Genomic DNA, 15,926 nt, shown 5'->3' with positions numbered 1-15,926 from the left:
AAACATGTCATCCAGAATAGCACACGATCATGTCATTTCGCATCATTTTTAGATTCGGCACTTAACAATTATTTATAGCATGTATGTCATGCATCTCACGTCGCATAAAACACGTAAACTATCTTAAGTTTAAGTACAATATAAGATCAGACCAGTTTAATCAGATGATGATTCAGATGCATAGTATTAATGCAGTTTTTGAGTGGATGTGCAAGCCACATACTCAAGCGTGGTCCACCATAGTATGCCAGAACTATCAGCAGCTTCCCTTGCAGTAGTGGGACGTGGGGCCAGTGCACAACCTCGCACATAAATTTAAGTGTGTCGGCCAGTCAGATCAATCAAATAAATAAGATCAATAAGTTAATTCAGATAAATCAATCATGCATAGCATAAACATCAGTATGAAAAATCATAATTTTAAGCCCGCAACATGAAAAATTTTATGAAAACCTTACGTTTATTATGTTTACATTATGATGAATTTCTTACTGAATATTTGATTCATTTTAATTTTATTTCGTGTTTTTTAACCACCAAGTGAGGATGATAATCAGTACAAGCAAACAGACCAAGCTTAGTTGGAGCAATTCGATTTAGCCCTAGACTTTATTTAATTATTTATTTAGTTTGATTTATTAAATTAGAAATCTCTTGCCTAGCTTTATTTATGTAAGCACGCGACATTCCTAAGCCTACGGGAATGGGATTTTACAGATTAAACCGCTTCAATTGACAAAACATTATTATATATATGAAAGTTCAGAGAGTTAAAAACCCCAGCCTTGCATATATTGGTTCTTCCAATCTATTGTAGATCCCTAAATAACAATGAGGATGAGCCAGTAAATCATTGTGGAGAGAGAAGAGTAAGGGAGGTAGCGCAAACCAAATCGTAACACTACTATAATATGGATTGGCCGAAAACTATCTGTCTCATCCTTCAGCTAGCACTTGCTTCTAAATTGGTTCCCAAATACATATTTCATGCAACAATCTCTGCCACAGAATAAGAGCAAGTTAAATTTGATAAGAATTCCGGGCAGCGAACACTATATTTGTAATGTGCACAAAAATGAGACTGCACGCCTATTTCTACATTCAGCATCAGGTGAAAAGCTCTTGACGGGCATTACATAGTGAGAATCACGAGGTTAAGTGATGAAGTCCCATATACAGGTATTGCACCACGATAATTTCTTGGCTCCCTTTGTTTGCCTGCGTCAAGAACCATATCACTGATGTCACAATCACATATATAGGGTATAATACTCGAGGTATCATACAGAAGTACTTTTTTTCTCAAGGAAAAATAATGAATTACTGCAATTTATTGAATGCACAGAGGGGGCGCAACCGTAGTACCCAAGAAGTATGCATAAAGATACAACCAACTAGCAAGAAAAAGAAAAAGATCAAAAAAAGGAAAATTAGTTGTACTTATCAAAACAAAACAAGCAAAACAAGAAAAAAAATTGCCTTAAAAATATGGAGTAATTATGTTTTGTAAGTAAATAAACATGGGGCAGTTACCGTGAATTAACTGGCAACTGGATGGAAAAAGTTTGAAGAGTTACTAGAGGAAAAACAAAACAATGTGGGAACTTCATTTGAAGCTGCCTTAGAGTCCCTCCTGTATTCATTCTCTTCATTCTACCTCTTCTACAACAATAATTTTTTTATATGTGAAAACCCCGTCCTCTTAAGGCCTCGTTTGTTTTTAGAAAACATCTCATCTCATATCATCTCATCTAATCATTACAACTTTTCCAACTTCCAATACAAAATAAAATAAACAATTCAACTTTTTCAAATCTCAAAACAAAAATAATATTAAAAAATATATTCTAACAATATTTTATTCAACTTTTTAACTTTAACCTCAACTCATTTCATCTCATCTACAAAAACAAACAAGCCTAATCTCCGTCCTCACACTTATCTTTGTTCAGTGACTTCTACTACATGAATAAACTTCATTCTTAGTTACTCCATGTGCTGGTAATTGTCTAGGACCAAAGTGCTGTAGAAATCCCTCTACATTTGGTTCTCAAGGGTATTAATAAAAATATCAAGCACCTCCCCACCCTATCTATCGGTAAATATGAGTTATATGCACTGCATACAGAAAATTTTAATCATTTCTTTGTATCAGATAGATTTTCAACATACTTCATGCCCCATAGACCCCATTGTATGTTAGAATTACATTAAATACCTCATTTCATTTAGACATTAGGTATAGACATAAAGCCAACCAGTTTGTCAAGCCTAACGGTTAGCCTCAGGAGCTTGAGCATTAGCATTGAGAATATCGTAGCCTCCACTTGTTGATGCCACTGGATTGGCCTGATACACTGGCAGGTTGACCATAGGTGGGGCACCGTTGGAAGCAGATGCTGGTGTGCTTCCAGGAACTGTTGTGGTTGGCCTTGGAATAGCATTTAGCTGACCAGGTAAGGAAGGAGCACCAGGTGGAGCCATCATAGGTGCCATTGTTGGAGAAGGTCCGTACCCTACCAAACAGAAGAGAAATATTGAATATATGACATTGTTAATTACAAAAAAAAAGAGTGCATGTGTTGCAAATGGATCAAAGGTGGTGGCATGAAGATATAACCATTAACCACAAATATGGAGGTAACTAGCTTCAAAATTGTATTGCATGTGTCCAACCTGGAAGACCATGACAGAAAAACGTTTGTTGATTGAGAAAAATCTGGTGATTTTTTTTTATTATTGGCACCGGGTGTCCGAGAACAAACCCCTGACAAATCCCTGGGGTGCACTAGGCCTCGACAAGGAGTTTTCCTGCAAGTGCACATTGGGTAATTCAAGGGGAAACTCCCCCAGTCTGATGGCCCCTAGAAATTGTTTGCATCAAAGAGTATTCAAACCTTAGACATGAATGGAGCATACCACCAAGACCAAGGCCCTTACCACTAGAGCTAACCCCTAAGGGTTGGTGATTTCTTAGAAAAACATGCAGACACATAATGAGGTAATCACCAATGTTCTTATCCATCTAGCATTTATTTACTACCCGGAACCTAATGAAAGTTGCATGGCCTACAGCAGCAGGAAATCAATAGAAGGAAGAGAACATGTGCGCAATAATATCAACTCAGATAAATGATAACGGTTTGAACTAAACGAAAGGATAGCAGGCACATACAAAGCCAAACACTGCAAAATATGAGAGTTTATATGCAAATGCTCAGACCAATGAATCAATGCATGGACAACAAGTGAGGTGCCAATAAAAAGAAAATATACTGATGTTCCAACTTACCTGGAGCTCCAGGAATTGGTCTGGGCAAAACAGGTGGCCTAATCCCCGGGATTAATGGTGAACTTCCAGGTAACTGTGGCATTAAAGGTGTAGGTAGAACAGGAAGCCGGGGCCTCTGACCCATTAGATGTTGATTGTAAGCAGCACCAACCTGCTGGAATGCAGCAGCTTGTCCAAGATGTTCTTTAATCCTCTGATCAATCAAGCTTTGGGTCTGTTGTTCCTCAAATTGCTGATAGTATGTTCGAACATTTGCCTGAATTTAAGTCAACGGTGATGCAAGAGCATCTGAGTCCAAATCAAAGAAGGCCACCAGTCTATTTATCCAGCCCATTAGCTATTACAAGATCCGTCTTTTATTATTACATTGTTATATTATTATATAAGTATTTGTTTTTATAAGTATTATTATATCAGTATTTTTTTAAATACTATTGTCTTCAGTATTCTTTTTAAAGGTCATGTGGTTAGCATGTGGCCTATGGAGTTGGTTGGTTAAGATTTTTTTGTGCTATGAAAGATGAAGAGCTAGGATTCTAGAATTAATAAAGTATATGATTCTAATAGATGAAATTTCAGATAAAAGATGAATTATTAGTCATAACAAAACAGATTAATTTCAAGCCTAGAAAGAGTTTATTTTATTCTTCATAGTTCAGTCCATCTACTCCTCTTTACCATATTCGTGCTTATTACGAAGGCCACAGGGTAGATGAAATCAAGGCCAGCAGACCAAAATGGATGAGATTAGGTGTATGCTTGAATATTTGTTGCAAGCTGTACAAGCTATTCGGTGACAAGAACCAGTGAGAAACCCATATGGAGATTCTAGAAGGCAACTGTGAGGCTTTGGACACACTGGGAGGTGGTCTTGAGGATGAGAGTGATGGCATAGAAGATAAAGGAGCTTTTTCATGATGCTGGAACCATAGATCATGCAGCACGAGGCAGATTGGTGCACGTACTTGACTTAAGTGGTAGAAGAATCAAGATAGAAGTTGCTGGTTCTTTTGGGAAGATGCATGCAGAAGATTTTTTTTTTTTTTTTTTTTTACATTGGGACTAGTTTGGAGACTTATTTTGAGTGCAAGCCCATAAGTGAAGACAAAAATATGTTGTTTGTGAAGCTTAAATTGAAGGGTTGCACTACAAGTCTACAATGGGGGAAAAGAGTCGAAGAGCAACATGCTCAACAATGCAAGCCAAAAACCAACCTTGCAAATGAATGTGAAGTTGCGGAAGCCAATTCTGCAATGGATTTTTAAGGAAGATTCCACTCATTGAAACAGAGGGATGTCCATTTAAGTACACATAGAAGTCAACAACCTCTATTTTGTTTATAGGTAGAAGTCAACAACCTCTCTATTCGAGTTGTTTTAAATGAGAGTCACCATTATGGGCCTTAAAAGAGCTAGTTACCATATGGATTGTGACTGATGAGAAGCATTCAGCAGCTGGGCTTTAAAGAGCCAGTTAATGAAGATTACCATTTATCAAAAAAAGAAGTTAGTGATGAATCTATTGATCACATGACTTTTAATTAAGTTTGATAGCTTTCTTTTGATAAGTAATTAAGTTTCATAGCTTTCTTTGATAAGTAATTAAGTTTGATAGCTAAGATTTATCTGTTCTGGGAAAGGTGACAAGATATGTTATATGGTTAATAAAGGCTGTTACAAATAGCAAATTTTTAAGTTATTGCACGGGACTTCTTTCTAATATATGGAATTTCAGATTTATGATTTCTTAGACTCTTTTGTAATAAGCAATTTCAGAGTTCTGATTTCTTAGACTCTTTGGAGCCTACAAAGCAATTGTTCCTACTTTAGTCTTATATTCTCATCCTTACCATTTTATTGATTATTGTTGGGATTTCTACTTAAATCCTTTGTAAGCATCATCAACCAGTCAGCACACAAGTATCATCGCAAGAGAGATGTAACATACCTTATGCTTGTAACCTGCATTGTGTTGCTTTCTTACAGATGGCTGAAATATAAAAACGAGACAGTCAGCTCTGGAGAGAAAAAAGAAAGAAAGAAAAGTTCCAGAAAACCTATTCTGACAAAAATTCCGTTGACAACAGATACCAACAAAAATTCCGCTTGATTGAGAGAAGCTGCCACTGAAAATAATGTCACCTTAAACAATAAGCTCAATAAGAACCACATTATTTTCTTTCTTTACTTTTTGCAAACCATGACATTTTCCTTGACTATAAGAACAAAGCATTAAGTTCTTTGTTTCACAATTTAACCCCATTGGCATCATTTTGCTATTTCGTACCACTAGACCTTAAAATTTTCACCGAGAGAGAGAGTTAGAAACTCATAGAACGGACACGTAATATCAAGATTACCAATTGAAGTTGAACATCAAGCACAGTAGCCCCAGATATTAAAAACAAACGCCCCAACAAAACAAAAACAAAAACAAAAAAGAATCAAGTGGAACACAGAGGGACTTACAGAATCGTGGGTCAAGTAGGTGTCACAGTAATCACAGTAATACCTGCAAAATCAACCGAGGCATGAGAAAATCGCAAGGAGGTAAGAATAGCAGAGATGAAAAATAAGGCCATACCGAGGCATGGCCGTGTGCAGCTCGAATCGTAACTGATCGGAGAGCAGGGTTTCCCAGGGTGCAGGGGAGAGCAAAAACCCTAGAGGAGAGAGAAGCTTCTAGGTCTATGCGAGTGTTGACTTATTGCAGGGTACAGGGGAGAGAAGATTCATTGTTTACATAACGATATTTTATTTATAAAAGTTAATAACAACTTTAACCGGATGTTTTTTTTTTTTTTTTAAATCTTTAACCGGATGTTGAGATAAAAAAGTTTAATCGTAAATAGTAATATTTTATAAATTTTATAGGTTTAATTTTTTGAAATTGAGATGGATTTAATTTGTTAGGTTGAAATATATGAATAAGATTGAGATAAAGTTAATTTTTTATAACAAATTAAAAAAATAATTAATTTTATCAATAATTAATTTGAAATGAATTGAATTTGATTCAACTATTAAATAAAATCTTAAACTTAGGTGGTATATAAAATGAAAAATAAATACAATCATTTTTATAATTTTTAAATAATTATATTTTAAACTATAGATATTTTAAAAAAATAATTTTTAAAAATAACATCATTTTATATAAATATTCTTATTTTTAAATATGATTATATAAATAATTGTAAAAAAAAAAGTACATTTATCAAATAAAATTAACCTAATAAAAGATTGTACGAAAATGTAAAAATTTAATATTCATATTTTAGGATTTTAGATTTTTTTATTTTAAAAATTAAGAAAAAATATTTATAATTATAAATTATATAATTTTTACGTAATTATTTTAATATATATATATATAATATAAAATTTATATAAACAATTTAATTTTTTAATAATAAATTTAATTTTTTAAAATAATTATACGATATTTAGGTAGAATTAAGATGCTTTGAATGTTGAAGTGAGTTGAGATTAGATAATAAAATATTGTTAAATATTATTTATTATTATTATTATTATTTAAAAATTTAAAAAAATTAAATTATTTATTATATTTTATGTTAAAATTTAAAAAAATTATAATAATAAATTGAGATGAATTGAATGGAATTTTAGTTCCAAACAAACCTAGTCTCGTAATTTAGATCATGGCAAAATCAGTAGAGTCATGACGTGAGGGCTTGACATCGGAAGATATAAAACCTGGTGGTATCGCTCTTTAAAAACTAAAATGCAATATTCCGTCGTGGTCGTATAGCTTATAATCGCATACAATTGGTGCGAACTCTGTCGCATGCTCTGGTTCAAGACGCGAGCTGGAGCACCCAGGAGATCGGGAAAATGGACGACCAACCTGGTTCCCTGAAATCTTCAATCCCAGGTTCTATCCGCCGTCACCTAACATTCTTACTCGTTGTTTTGGTCGCCGATAAAAACCACGGGAAAAAGTCCTATTATCAAAAGGAACAAAAAACAAATCATCAATCGTGTAAAAGCGAGGCTGTCTTTCCAACATTTTTCTCGGCAACCAAACGAAAATTACGAGAAATGTTTTGACTTTTTTGGCTGACATGTAATTATGGCTTTTTTTTACCTCATTTCAATACATTTTTGCTCGAATAATTATTTAGCAAATCAGGGTCTCGGAAAGTCAATATTGAGAAGGGAAGTTGGATGGTCTCGCCGTCTTATTTATTCTATCACTTTGGTACAAGCGGACTATCAGTTGCTGTGGCCACCGGTGTTACCCATCCTCTAGGTTTCTTCTTCTTCTTCTTCCCTTTCTATGCTTTCTTTATATGCGTGACTTGAAAAAAGTGTTGAGGAATCTCACATTACCTATGGATAATGTCTTAGGTAGGTTTATAATGAATGAACAATCCTCTCATGCAGAATCGGTTTTATGAGATGAGTTATGCCATGAATTTCTTCATAGTATTAGAGCCTGCCATAAGACAAATTGGGGCCCACACTACTTATCCCGTGATAAGGACTAGAAAAAATACTGGACTGCATGTGAGGGAGGATGTTGAGGAATAATCTTATATTACCTGTAGACAAGGTCTTGGGCATATTTATAAAGAATGAACAATCATCTCTTATAAAACCAGTTTTATGAGACGTGTTAGGCCCATGAATTTCTTCAAAAAGTTTCACATGCGTGTGTACTTGATCTTGTAAGCGTGATTTAGTGGTGTTTATGTGAAGTAAATGGTTGATTAAAACTCAATGGAGTGTGGTTCATTGACATCATGGTTAATAAGTTCGGATATAGAGAATGGTATTTAGAAATTGTTACATACTCTCTATCATCGATTGCTAATGTGATTGACGTCTAGGAAAGGATTTTTGTGGTGGTTTCATTGAAATTTAAAAGGGGTCTGGGATACAATGCAATTGTATGTTGGATCTAATGGGTATATTGGAACTTCTAAAATTTTTATCAACTACGAGAACTTGACCGTTAAGTACATTAACAAATGTATCGAACTGTTGCAATAAATTGTGCACCTGAAGCAAAGCACGACCATGGTCAATCAGCCCTTTGATGACTGATAAATGGATAAAACTGTGTTTGTTGGTAGCCTTGGATTCGAGTTGTCTAAGAATGAAGGTTTTTTCCTAGAGGAATGTTCTTGTTTTTGTATTGATGCTGTCTGGGTCGAGGGTGAAGTTGCAAGTGGATCCAAAATAAAGTGTCTTGCTGGCTCTATGCAAACAGTGAATGATCTATAGTAGCTAGACAGTTGGTTTTCTTGCCACAATCCCCCCAAACTCTTGGGAATCTCGTAGAACATTATCTCCAAGCTACTTGAATTGAAGAAGGCCATCTATGTTTTTAGGTCACGTTTTAAAGGTTCATTCTTGCATTTTGAGCATATTTGGTGTTATTTGTCTACTGGCCTTGCAGCTTATAGCTTATGGATCAAGTAAAAATTTGAGGGTGGTGACCTTTTAATCTTGCTAGCTGGGGATCTTCGTGTAAAAGAAAGGAAGTGGTTACAATAATGTATTTGAATTTCTTTGGATGTTCATGTGAAATAATCTTTTTAGCAACCATTCTTGATTTTTGGGACATGAATGCTAGCAAGAACAGTATGAACTTGAGGTAAAGACAGAGTTACGGATCTTCAAACAAGTAGACCCGACATAATTGGTTGCAAAGGTGGCATTAGATCAAGACTTCTATTGGATTTAGTGAGGACTTTTTGATAATACCAAAGAAGATATAAGATAAAAGCACAAGAAAACAATAAATTATGAAGGAAAACCATTGCATTGCTGTTTTTTTTCTTGGCTTTTTATTGGTGTGGTTTCTAATGAACTCAGACTGAAATGCAGACGTACTCAAAGTTAGGCTGCAAATGCAACTTGTTGGCCAGAGAGGTCCTTTGACAGGAATGGTATTTGCCAAACCTTTGTGGTGTAGTTTTGCAATTTTGCTCTAGTTTATCATATTAATTTGATCTGAGGTTTGTTTTATATGGATTTGCACAGGGAAAGTTATTTTTTCAAGTATTGAAGAATGAAGGAACAAGGTCTATGTATCTAGGACTGGCACCGGCATTGACAAGGTCAGTTCTTTATGGTGGTCTTCGTTTAGGCTTGTATGAACCCTCAAAGAATGTTTGCAATTGGGCTTTTGGTTCCACCAATATCTTGGTCAAGATTGCATCTGGAGCATTTTCTGGTGGCATTGCAACTGCACTGACCAATCCAGTTGAGGTTCTAAAGGTAATGCTATCCTGTCAGTTGAACTTTGACTTCTCTTCTGAGATTTGATCTTAAAATGCAGTTTCCTGTCAATAGGTACGGCTACAAATGAATCCAAACTTGAGAAGAGGACCAATTGGAGAATTGCAAAGAATTATTTCTGAAGAGGGAATTCGAGCTCTATGGAAGGGAGTTGGTCCTGCTATGTCCAGGGCTGCTGCTTTGACTGCATCACAGCTGGCAACATATGATGAATCCAAGCGGGTCAAGTTCTTAGCATGATCTTTTTCAGTTTCAATATCCTCGAAGTAATTTCCACTGTTTCTGAATAGTAATTATATTTGATTGGTAATAAAATAATGTTTTTCTTTTAATTTATTTGCTTTTTTCTGTTTAGTGAAGGCTCTTATATGTGCAGATTTTGATCAGTCGAACACCTCTTGAAGAAGGATTTCCTCTTCATCTCATGTATACACTCTTAGCTTTCATTTTTTCCCAATTATGCAATTTAGTTAGAATGTGTTCAAAATGTTTTAAAACCGTGACTCCGCATATAAATTACAAAATCTGGCAGTTCAGGATGAGGAAGATTGTTTACATCGATATGAAAATAATTTTGCAAAAAGTGTGTGTGTGTGTGTATATAAACTAGAATATTAAACAGTGGTAAGTCTGTAGTCTATTTTAGAATTAATGAGTGAGGCAATTTCATTATTTTTGAGACATAAACAAAAATGGTATATCAGAAATATGAACTATCTATACTATAATGCTTTACGTCTAATCAGATTTGCTCATAAAGTGGTGAAAATTGATGGAGTCAAAAACCTAGCCCTGTGATGTTAAACAATACTTGAGGCATGTATAAACTATAAGCTCATCCTAATGTTAAGTTGTTACATAGCAAGTATGGCAAATTCTTTGTTTCAAACATTTAGCTTATATAACTAACTGTATATTTCACCTTTTGAAGTGCAAGTATGGTTGCAGGCACCGTGAGTACTTTTATAACCGCACCCATGGACATGATTAAAACTCGTCTCATGCTGCAACGGGAATCGAAAGAAGTTGGGAGCTACAAAACTGGATTTCATTGCGCATATCAGGTTTTGGCTTTCGTTTTCGTTTTATTTCGAATGTTTTATTTCATTTCTTCCTTATGTGTGCATGTTGATTGATATTGTTATTTTTGGAATTTGTAACTTTGATTACTAATATCACCAAGCCTTTTTTCTACCCATCTCAGTCAGGTTTCTTTTTAAAGGGGTAGATCTGGACTAAAACACTCTAACTTTAGTAACCTTGACAAACATTTTCAAAATATAAGCCTAGATGTGGCTTGAGCTTTATATCTGGGCTGGAGGTTTCCCTTGGACCGTTACAAATGATATCATAGTCAATTTCCAGCTAGAAGTCTCAGACTTGATTTGTGCCACCTACAATGAAATTAGCCTGACAAGAACATCGGAGAATTAAGAGGAAGATGGTAACAGTCAAGAATTTGAATGAGGGGGTAGAAAATGGTATCCCACTTTGCTGAAAAAATTGTAATTTCTAGATTATAATGATTTCAAATGGCTCCAATTGTAAATTTGATTAGTCATTTTGGCGTATAATTCCATAACTTTGATTAGTCCTTTTAGAGTATAAAGCCCAAATGGGACATGGGTTTTTAGTAGGCATTTCATGAACATTTTACTGAAAGAGAATATTGGGCATGAGGTGATTTCTAGAAGTTAGCTTTGTAAATGGTGTGGTAGCCTGAATATGAATTGTTGAAATAGGATAGGAAAACTTCTTGGTAGTTTTTTGGCCAATTTCAGCTGAAGTAATTGCTTTTTCTTAATGTACTATTATGGTACTGGAAGTTATTTTACAAATTCTATGAATTACTTTGATATTTAGGGTTCCATTGGGTTTATTTCCCGATGCTGGTGCTTGGGGTAGAAAACACGTTGCCTGAGTACACATGACATGTATGTGAGGAACACCTACCAAGAAAAAAGAGCTAAGAAATTATGAGAACTAGAAATAGAAACCAAAATGAGCAACCATCCAATTGTAACGGGTTTTAAAAAAGATATCCTTCACAGTCCACCATCCTTTGGTCATTTCTTTTTCTCCATATACATCACAACAAACAGCACGGAATCATCTTCCATAATGCTGCTCTCTATGGAGAACTAAGGCTTGTTTGGATGATGAAAACTTTGACAATGTTTGGGAATTGTTTTAGAAAAGTTTTGAGATGTGTTTTTTTATTGGTATTCTAAAAGTAGATAGGAAAATTTGGTCAACTTTTTTTAAATATTTTTTGTATTGGTTTTTTTAAAATGGATAGGTAGATTTGAAAAGTTGTTTTAATATAATTTTTTAGGGTTGTTTTTTGGGTTTTGGTGAAAGTTGTTTTAGTTTGTTTTTCTTATTTTTCACGGAGATATAGATAAAAGGGTTTTTTTTGTGAAATATGAACTTTTTTTAGATTTAAAGATGTTTGGGTTGAATTTGAAGAGTTTTTGTGAAAAAAGTTTAAAAACTCTAGTATCCAATACATATTGCTAAAAAGTGCTTTTAGCAGTCTTTAGCAGTTCTACCTGCAAATTCTGCATTGCTTCTAATTTTTTTTTTTTTTTGGTGCTTTGATTTAATATATTTTCCATGGTATTGGCTCTTTGTAGCCAATAGGACACCAATATTGGCTAGAGTGATACTGGTGGGAATTATTCCTTCTATTTTTTTCCCTCATCTGGAAAAAGTATAGCTTGTTCTTTTTTGTCTAATGCATTTGTGATGTATGGTTTCAGGTTTTGCTTACTGAAGGTCCTAGGGGTCTTTACAAGGGGTGAGTCTTAATTAAAAAATGGGCCCATGTAGTTTATGTGTACATGTTTACTTCTTTGATACATTCAAAGATTCATGACAGTTATGAGTAATTGCAAAGCTTTTTCATGAAGTTTTCAGATATACCTTCACTACTAAGAATGCCTCACTACTATTTATTATTTTATTATTATTTTTCGCATACTTTTCATTACTATTCAATATTCTATCGTTACTTTTTCACTACTATTCACAGAATACCTCAAAATACCTCACTAACGCAACCATAATGTTACAACTACATCAGATGCCTCAATTTTTTGTCTCAGAAACATTACAATCACCAAATTATCAGGTTGAGAATTTTCAAGTATTTTTCAGTTATATACTTAAAGAGCTAACCTCTAGATTCTATCAGGGGGCTTGCCATATTTGCAAGATTAGGCCCACAGACTACAATTACCTTTATACTCTGTGAGAAGCTACGCACGCTTGCTGGATTGAACGCAATCTAGTCTTGGAGTTGTCTGTTTGCAACTACCATCATTTTCTGACTATCCCTACTTTATCTCTAGCATTGTACAACCACTATCATTGCCAGCAAGTCCGGATTAATTTTCAAGTTTTCATATTCAGTTGTGGGGTGACAGGAACCTCATTCCATCATGAAGATGATCAATTGAGGTCATTTCTTCATATTTTACTGTAATAATATTCTTTGCCTGCCGTTCCCACTTTTTTCGCCAGGTCTGCTAAATCCAGTTGAACAGAATGCATGTTCTTCTTGTATGACTGCCATGATTGTATTTAATAAAACCATTTGTGGCTTATCTTTGAATATTCAGTAAAGATGACCGAGCTTCTCTATATTTCCATGGTGCTGTTTCTATTATATTGTCTTTTTTTCCATAAATTAAGGTAAGATGTCCATCAAGATCTTTACTGTGTTGACCTGGATCAGTTGGCAGCCTATTGAGGAACAGCTTGCAAGCCAGACTCCCTTGATTAAAGATTTAGGTACAACTAACTCAGCATTTGACTTGGAAGGAGTTTTTTTTTTTGTGTTTTTTGCACAATAGGGTCCATCATTCCAGCCAATTCTAAAATAGTCATGACTGTCCTGCTTTTTCTTTAAAATATACTCTAATCTTTTCCAAATTTCAAATTGGTTTAAAATATACTCTAATCTTCATTTTCTTCTTATATTTGTTAATTGTTTATATCTTCCACATTGGTTCGAACAACCACCCCCCATATTTTGGTCTCGAACTCACTCCAATAATTTCCAACCAATGCCTTGTAGCCAGCTGGCCATGACCTAAGTCCAGTCTGACAGTAATTTTTAAAAAATAATTCTACTTATCATCTTTATATATTATATATATTTTTTATTTTTTCTATAAGTATGTGATGATTGAATGATTAGTAAAATAATTCAATTATTTTAATAAGAATAAAATAAAATAAAAATAATAATAAATTATTTTAAAATATATAAAATTTGCGATATAGAATGTTTGAAAACACAAGTCACCGTCAGCCCACTTTCAAAAATTTGACCTAAAAGAGATATTCCAACATGGCATGCGAAAGTTTGAGGGTCCCACTAAATTGTTCTCTGGCTATTGGTAGTTACCAAGTGCCAATCCACACATTTCACACACAATATATCCGAAGAGGATATTGTGTACGTGGCTTTTTTTTTTTTGTATGACGGGAAAAACACATCTTGGATGTAGGTATAAATGTATGGTGTAACTTGAAATGCCATAATAAATGCAAGTCTCTATCATTCGCGTTTAAAGTGATAGGCTTGGCTTTATTGAAACAGTTTTCCTGGGAAACAAACAGGGTTTCAGTGACAAACTTCCTTGCTTGCCAAAGAATGTGTTTTCCATACGAAATTATAATTTTTATATGCATACCTATAAATTCTAGTACTGTCACCTCGATTCACAAATATCGTCAATTCATAGGGGGGACTGATTTGAGTCATACATTTATGTGAACACCATCTAAATAGATAATATTCTCTATTTAAACTTTTAAATTTTTGTAAAAAAAAAAAAAATTATTCTCATCAGTCACTATTTATCACTACACGCTTTACACTCTATGAAAAACACCCATATACCCTATGAAAAAGTTATAGGTAGGGTGCGAGAGTGAATAGTAACTGATACATAATAAATTCTTTTTGTAAATTACATTGCCTTTAAAATTTTTTTTTTTTTATTATTATAAAAGGTTTGATTTCAAAGATGGGAACTGAGAAGTTGCAATTACATACTCTCTTTGTTGTTTAAAAGAGGTTTTATTAAAATGAAACCATATCCTAGAAAGAAAATAACAATAAATTCATCGAATAAATTGAATATAATTCAACATGGTAAGATTCTATGGTTTTCAATTTTATCATTTCACTCGTTTGTTTGTAAATTTTTTCAACAAGAACCAGTCGCATTTCATTATTAATCTACTGGAAATTGGAATTGAGTTACTTGAAAGAGTTGACAAATCATATGAAGCCTAAAACCATTTCTAACTAAATAAATAAATAAAAAATAAAGAAATAGATTTTGAGTTCTGCTATATACAATCATTTTTGTATATTTTTTACATACTCACTCCACTGATGTGATTGGCCAAATCAATTATTTTATATTAATAAAAGCAATGCAGCCAACTATATTAGTAGAGTGCACAAAAAATACATAAAAGTGACTACACATGATATATTTTTCTTTTTATAGATTTTAGAGTTTGTAAATTCTGCATACTCCCTTTGAAAAAATAACAAACTTGAGATCCACGTAAAAATTGCGCGCTTAGATTATAACATTACTCTTAGAAATAAATTGAAACCTAGAAAATAAGATTAAAAAGAAGAGAGAGAAACATATAAAAACCAAAACACACTTTAAAAGAAACCCAAAATTAGTGATGAAATTAAAAACTAAAACAACAAAATTATAAAGAAAATGAAAAGATAACATACAATGAAAAACTAACATACTGATTGAAAAAACAAATAACGACAGACAAAATTTATAATAAAACAAAAGGAAAAGAATTATTTAAATTTAAAAGAGTTATTATATTCTTAAGTTAATATGTAGAATACACCATTAACATTATTTAAATAACTAGATTTAGTTTGTAAAATTTAAAATTTAAAATTTATCTTTTAAATCAAATTATATTATATAAATATTTTATTATGTGTGTTGTACATAGCGACTTAATAATAGAATGAAAAAATAAAAAAGTGTGCAACCCCGCAAGCCGCATGTAATGGGGGAACCTACTAGCCATTTTCTCGAGAAAAAATATTTGCAGCAGCTTACTATTTATCACACACTCAACACACTTAGTGTATTGAGTTAAAAAAAAAAAAAATTTTGAATGCATAGTGTGTGAAGAGTGTAGGCTGATGCATAGAATTACTATTTTCTCGAACCCCTTCCCCCCAGCTCCCTCCGCTACAAATCAATCTCTACTTTGTAGTAGGGCTGTACAGAAATCGACAGCACCGGCTGCCACCGACGCGAACCGACCGGCCGCGTCAAGAACCGGCCGGAACC

The 15,926-nt window shown here is 33.8% G+C and overlaps 2 protein-coding genes across 7 annotated transcripts; one reads left to right on the top strand and one right to left on the bottom strand.

Moving 5' to 3' along the window:
- Positions 1 to 879: 879 nt before the first annotated feature.
- Positions 880 to 6,036, bottom strand: LOC109007698 (U1 small nuclear ribonucleoprotein C). 3 transcript variants are annotated; one of them, XR_001998834.2, is made up of 6 exons: positions 5,876 to 6,036; positions 5,761 to 5,803; positions 5,240 to 5,281; positions 3,293 to 3,548; positions 2,219 to 2,516; positions 880 to 1,218 (listed from the first exon to the last, which is right to left on the bottom strand). XR_001998834.2 is itself a non-coding variant. In XM_018987483.2 (6 exons), the coding sequence occupies exons 1-5, from the start codon at positions 5,881 to 5,883 to the stop codon at positions 2,272 to 2,274; spliced, it is 594 nt and encodes a 197-aa protein (XP_018843028.1). In that variant the 5' UTR covers positions 5,884 to 6,024; the 3' UTR covers positions 880 to 1,218; positions 2,259 to 2,271. The 3 variants fall into 3 exon arrangements, 2 of the variants coding, with proteins under 2 accessions (XP_018843028.1, XP_018843027.1); XM_018987483.2 differs by having other exon boundaries at positions 2,259 to 2,516; positions 5,876 to 6,024; XM_018987482.2 differs by lacking the exon at positions 880 to 1,218 and having other exon boundaries at positions 2,022 to 2,516; positions 5,876 to 6,028.
- An 882-nt stretch (positions 6,037 to 6,918) lies between these two features.
- LOC109007696 (mitochondrial substrate carrier family protein ucpB) lies at positions 6,919 to 13,182 on the top strand. Of its 4 annotated transcripts, none has more exons than XM_018987479.2 (9): positions 6,919 to 7,189; positions 7,448 to 7,567; positions 9,151 to 9,212; positions 9,307 to 9,543; positions 9,619 to 9,786; positions 9,941 to 9,990; positions 10,496 to 10,628; positions 12,327 to 12,364; positions 12,761 to 13,182. In XM_018987479.2, the coding sequence occupies exons 1-9, from the start codon at positions 7,150 to 7,152 to the stop codon at positions 12,855 to 12,857; spliced, it is 945 nt and encodes a 314-aa protein (XP_018843024.1). In that variant the 5' UTR covers positions 6,919 to 7,149; the 3' UTR covers positions 12,858 to 13,182. The 4 variants fall into 4 exon arrangements, 3 of the variants coding, with proteins under 3 accessions (XP_018843024.1, XP_018843026.1, XP_018843025.1); XM_018987480.2 differs by having other exon boundaries at positions 7,006 to 7,189; positions 7,440 to 7,567; XM_018987481.2 differs by lacking the exon at positions 12,327 to 12,364 and having other exon boundaries at positions 7,003 to 7,189.
- Positions 13,183 to 15,926: the final 2,744 nt, after the last annotated feature.

This window comes from Juglans regia, chromosome 11 (genome assembly GCF_001411555.2).
Source record: "Juglans regia cultivar Chandler chromosome 11, Walnut 2.0, whole genome shotgun sequence".
Classification (NCBI taxonomy): Eukaryota; Viridiplantae; Streptophyta; class Magnoliopsida; order Fagales; family Juglandaceae; genus Juglans; species Juglans regia.
This window is presented reverse-complemented; position numbering and strand designations above follow the sequence as displayed.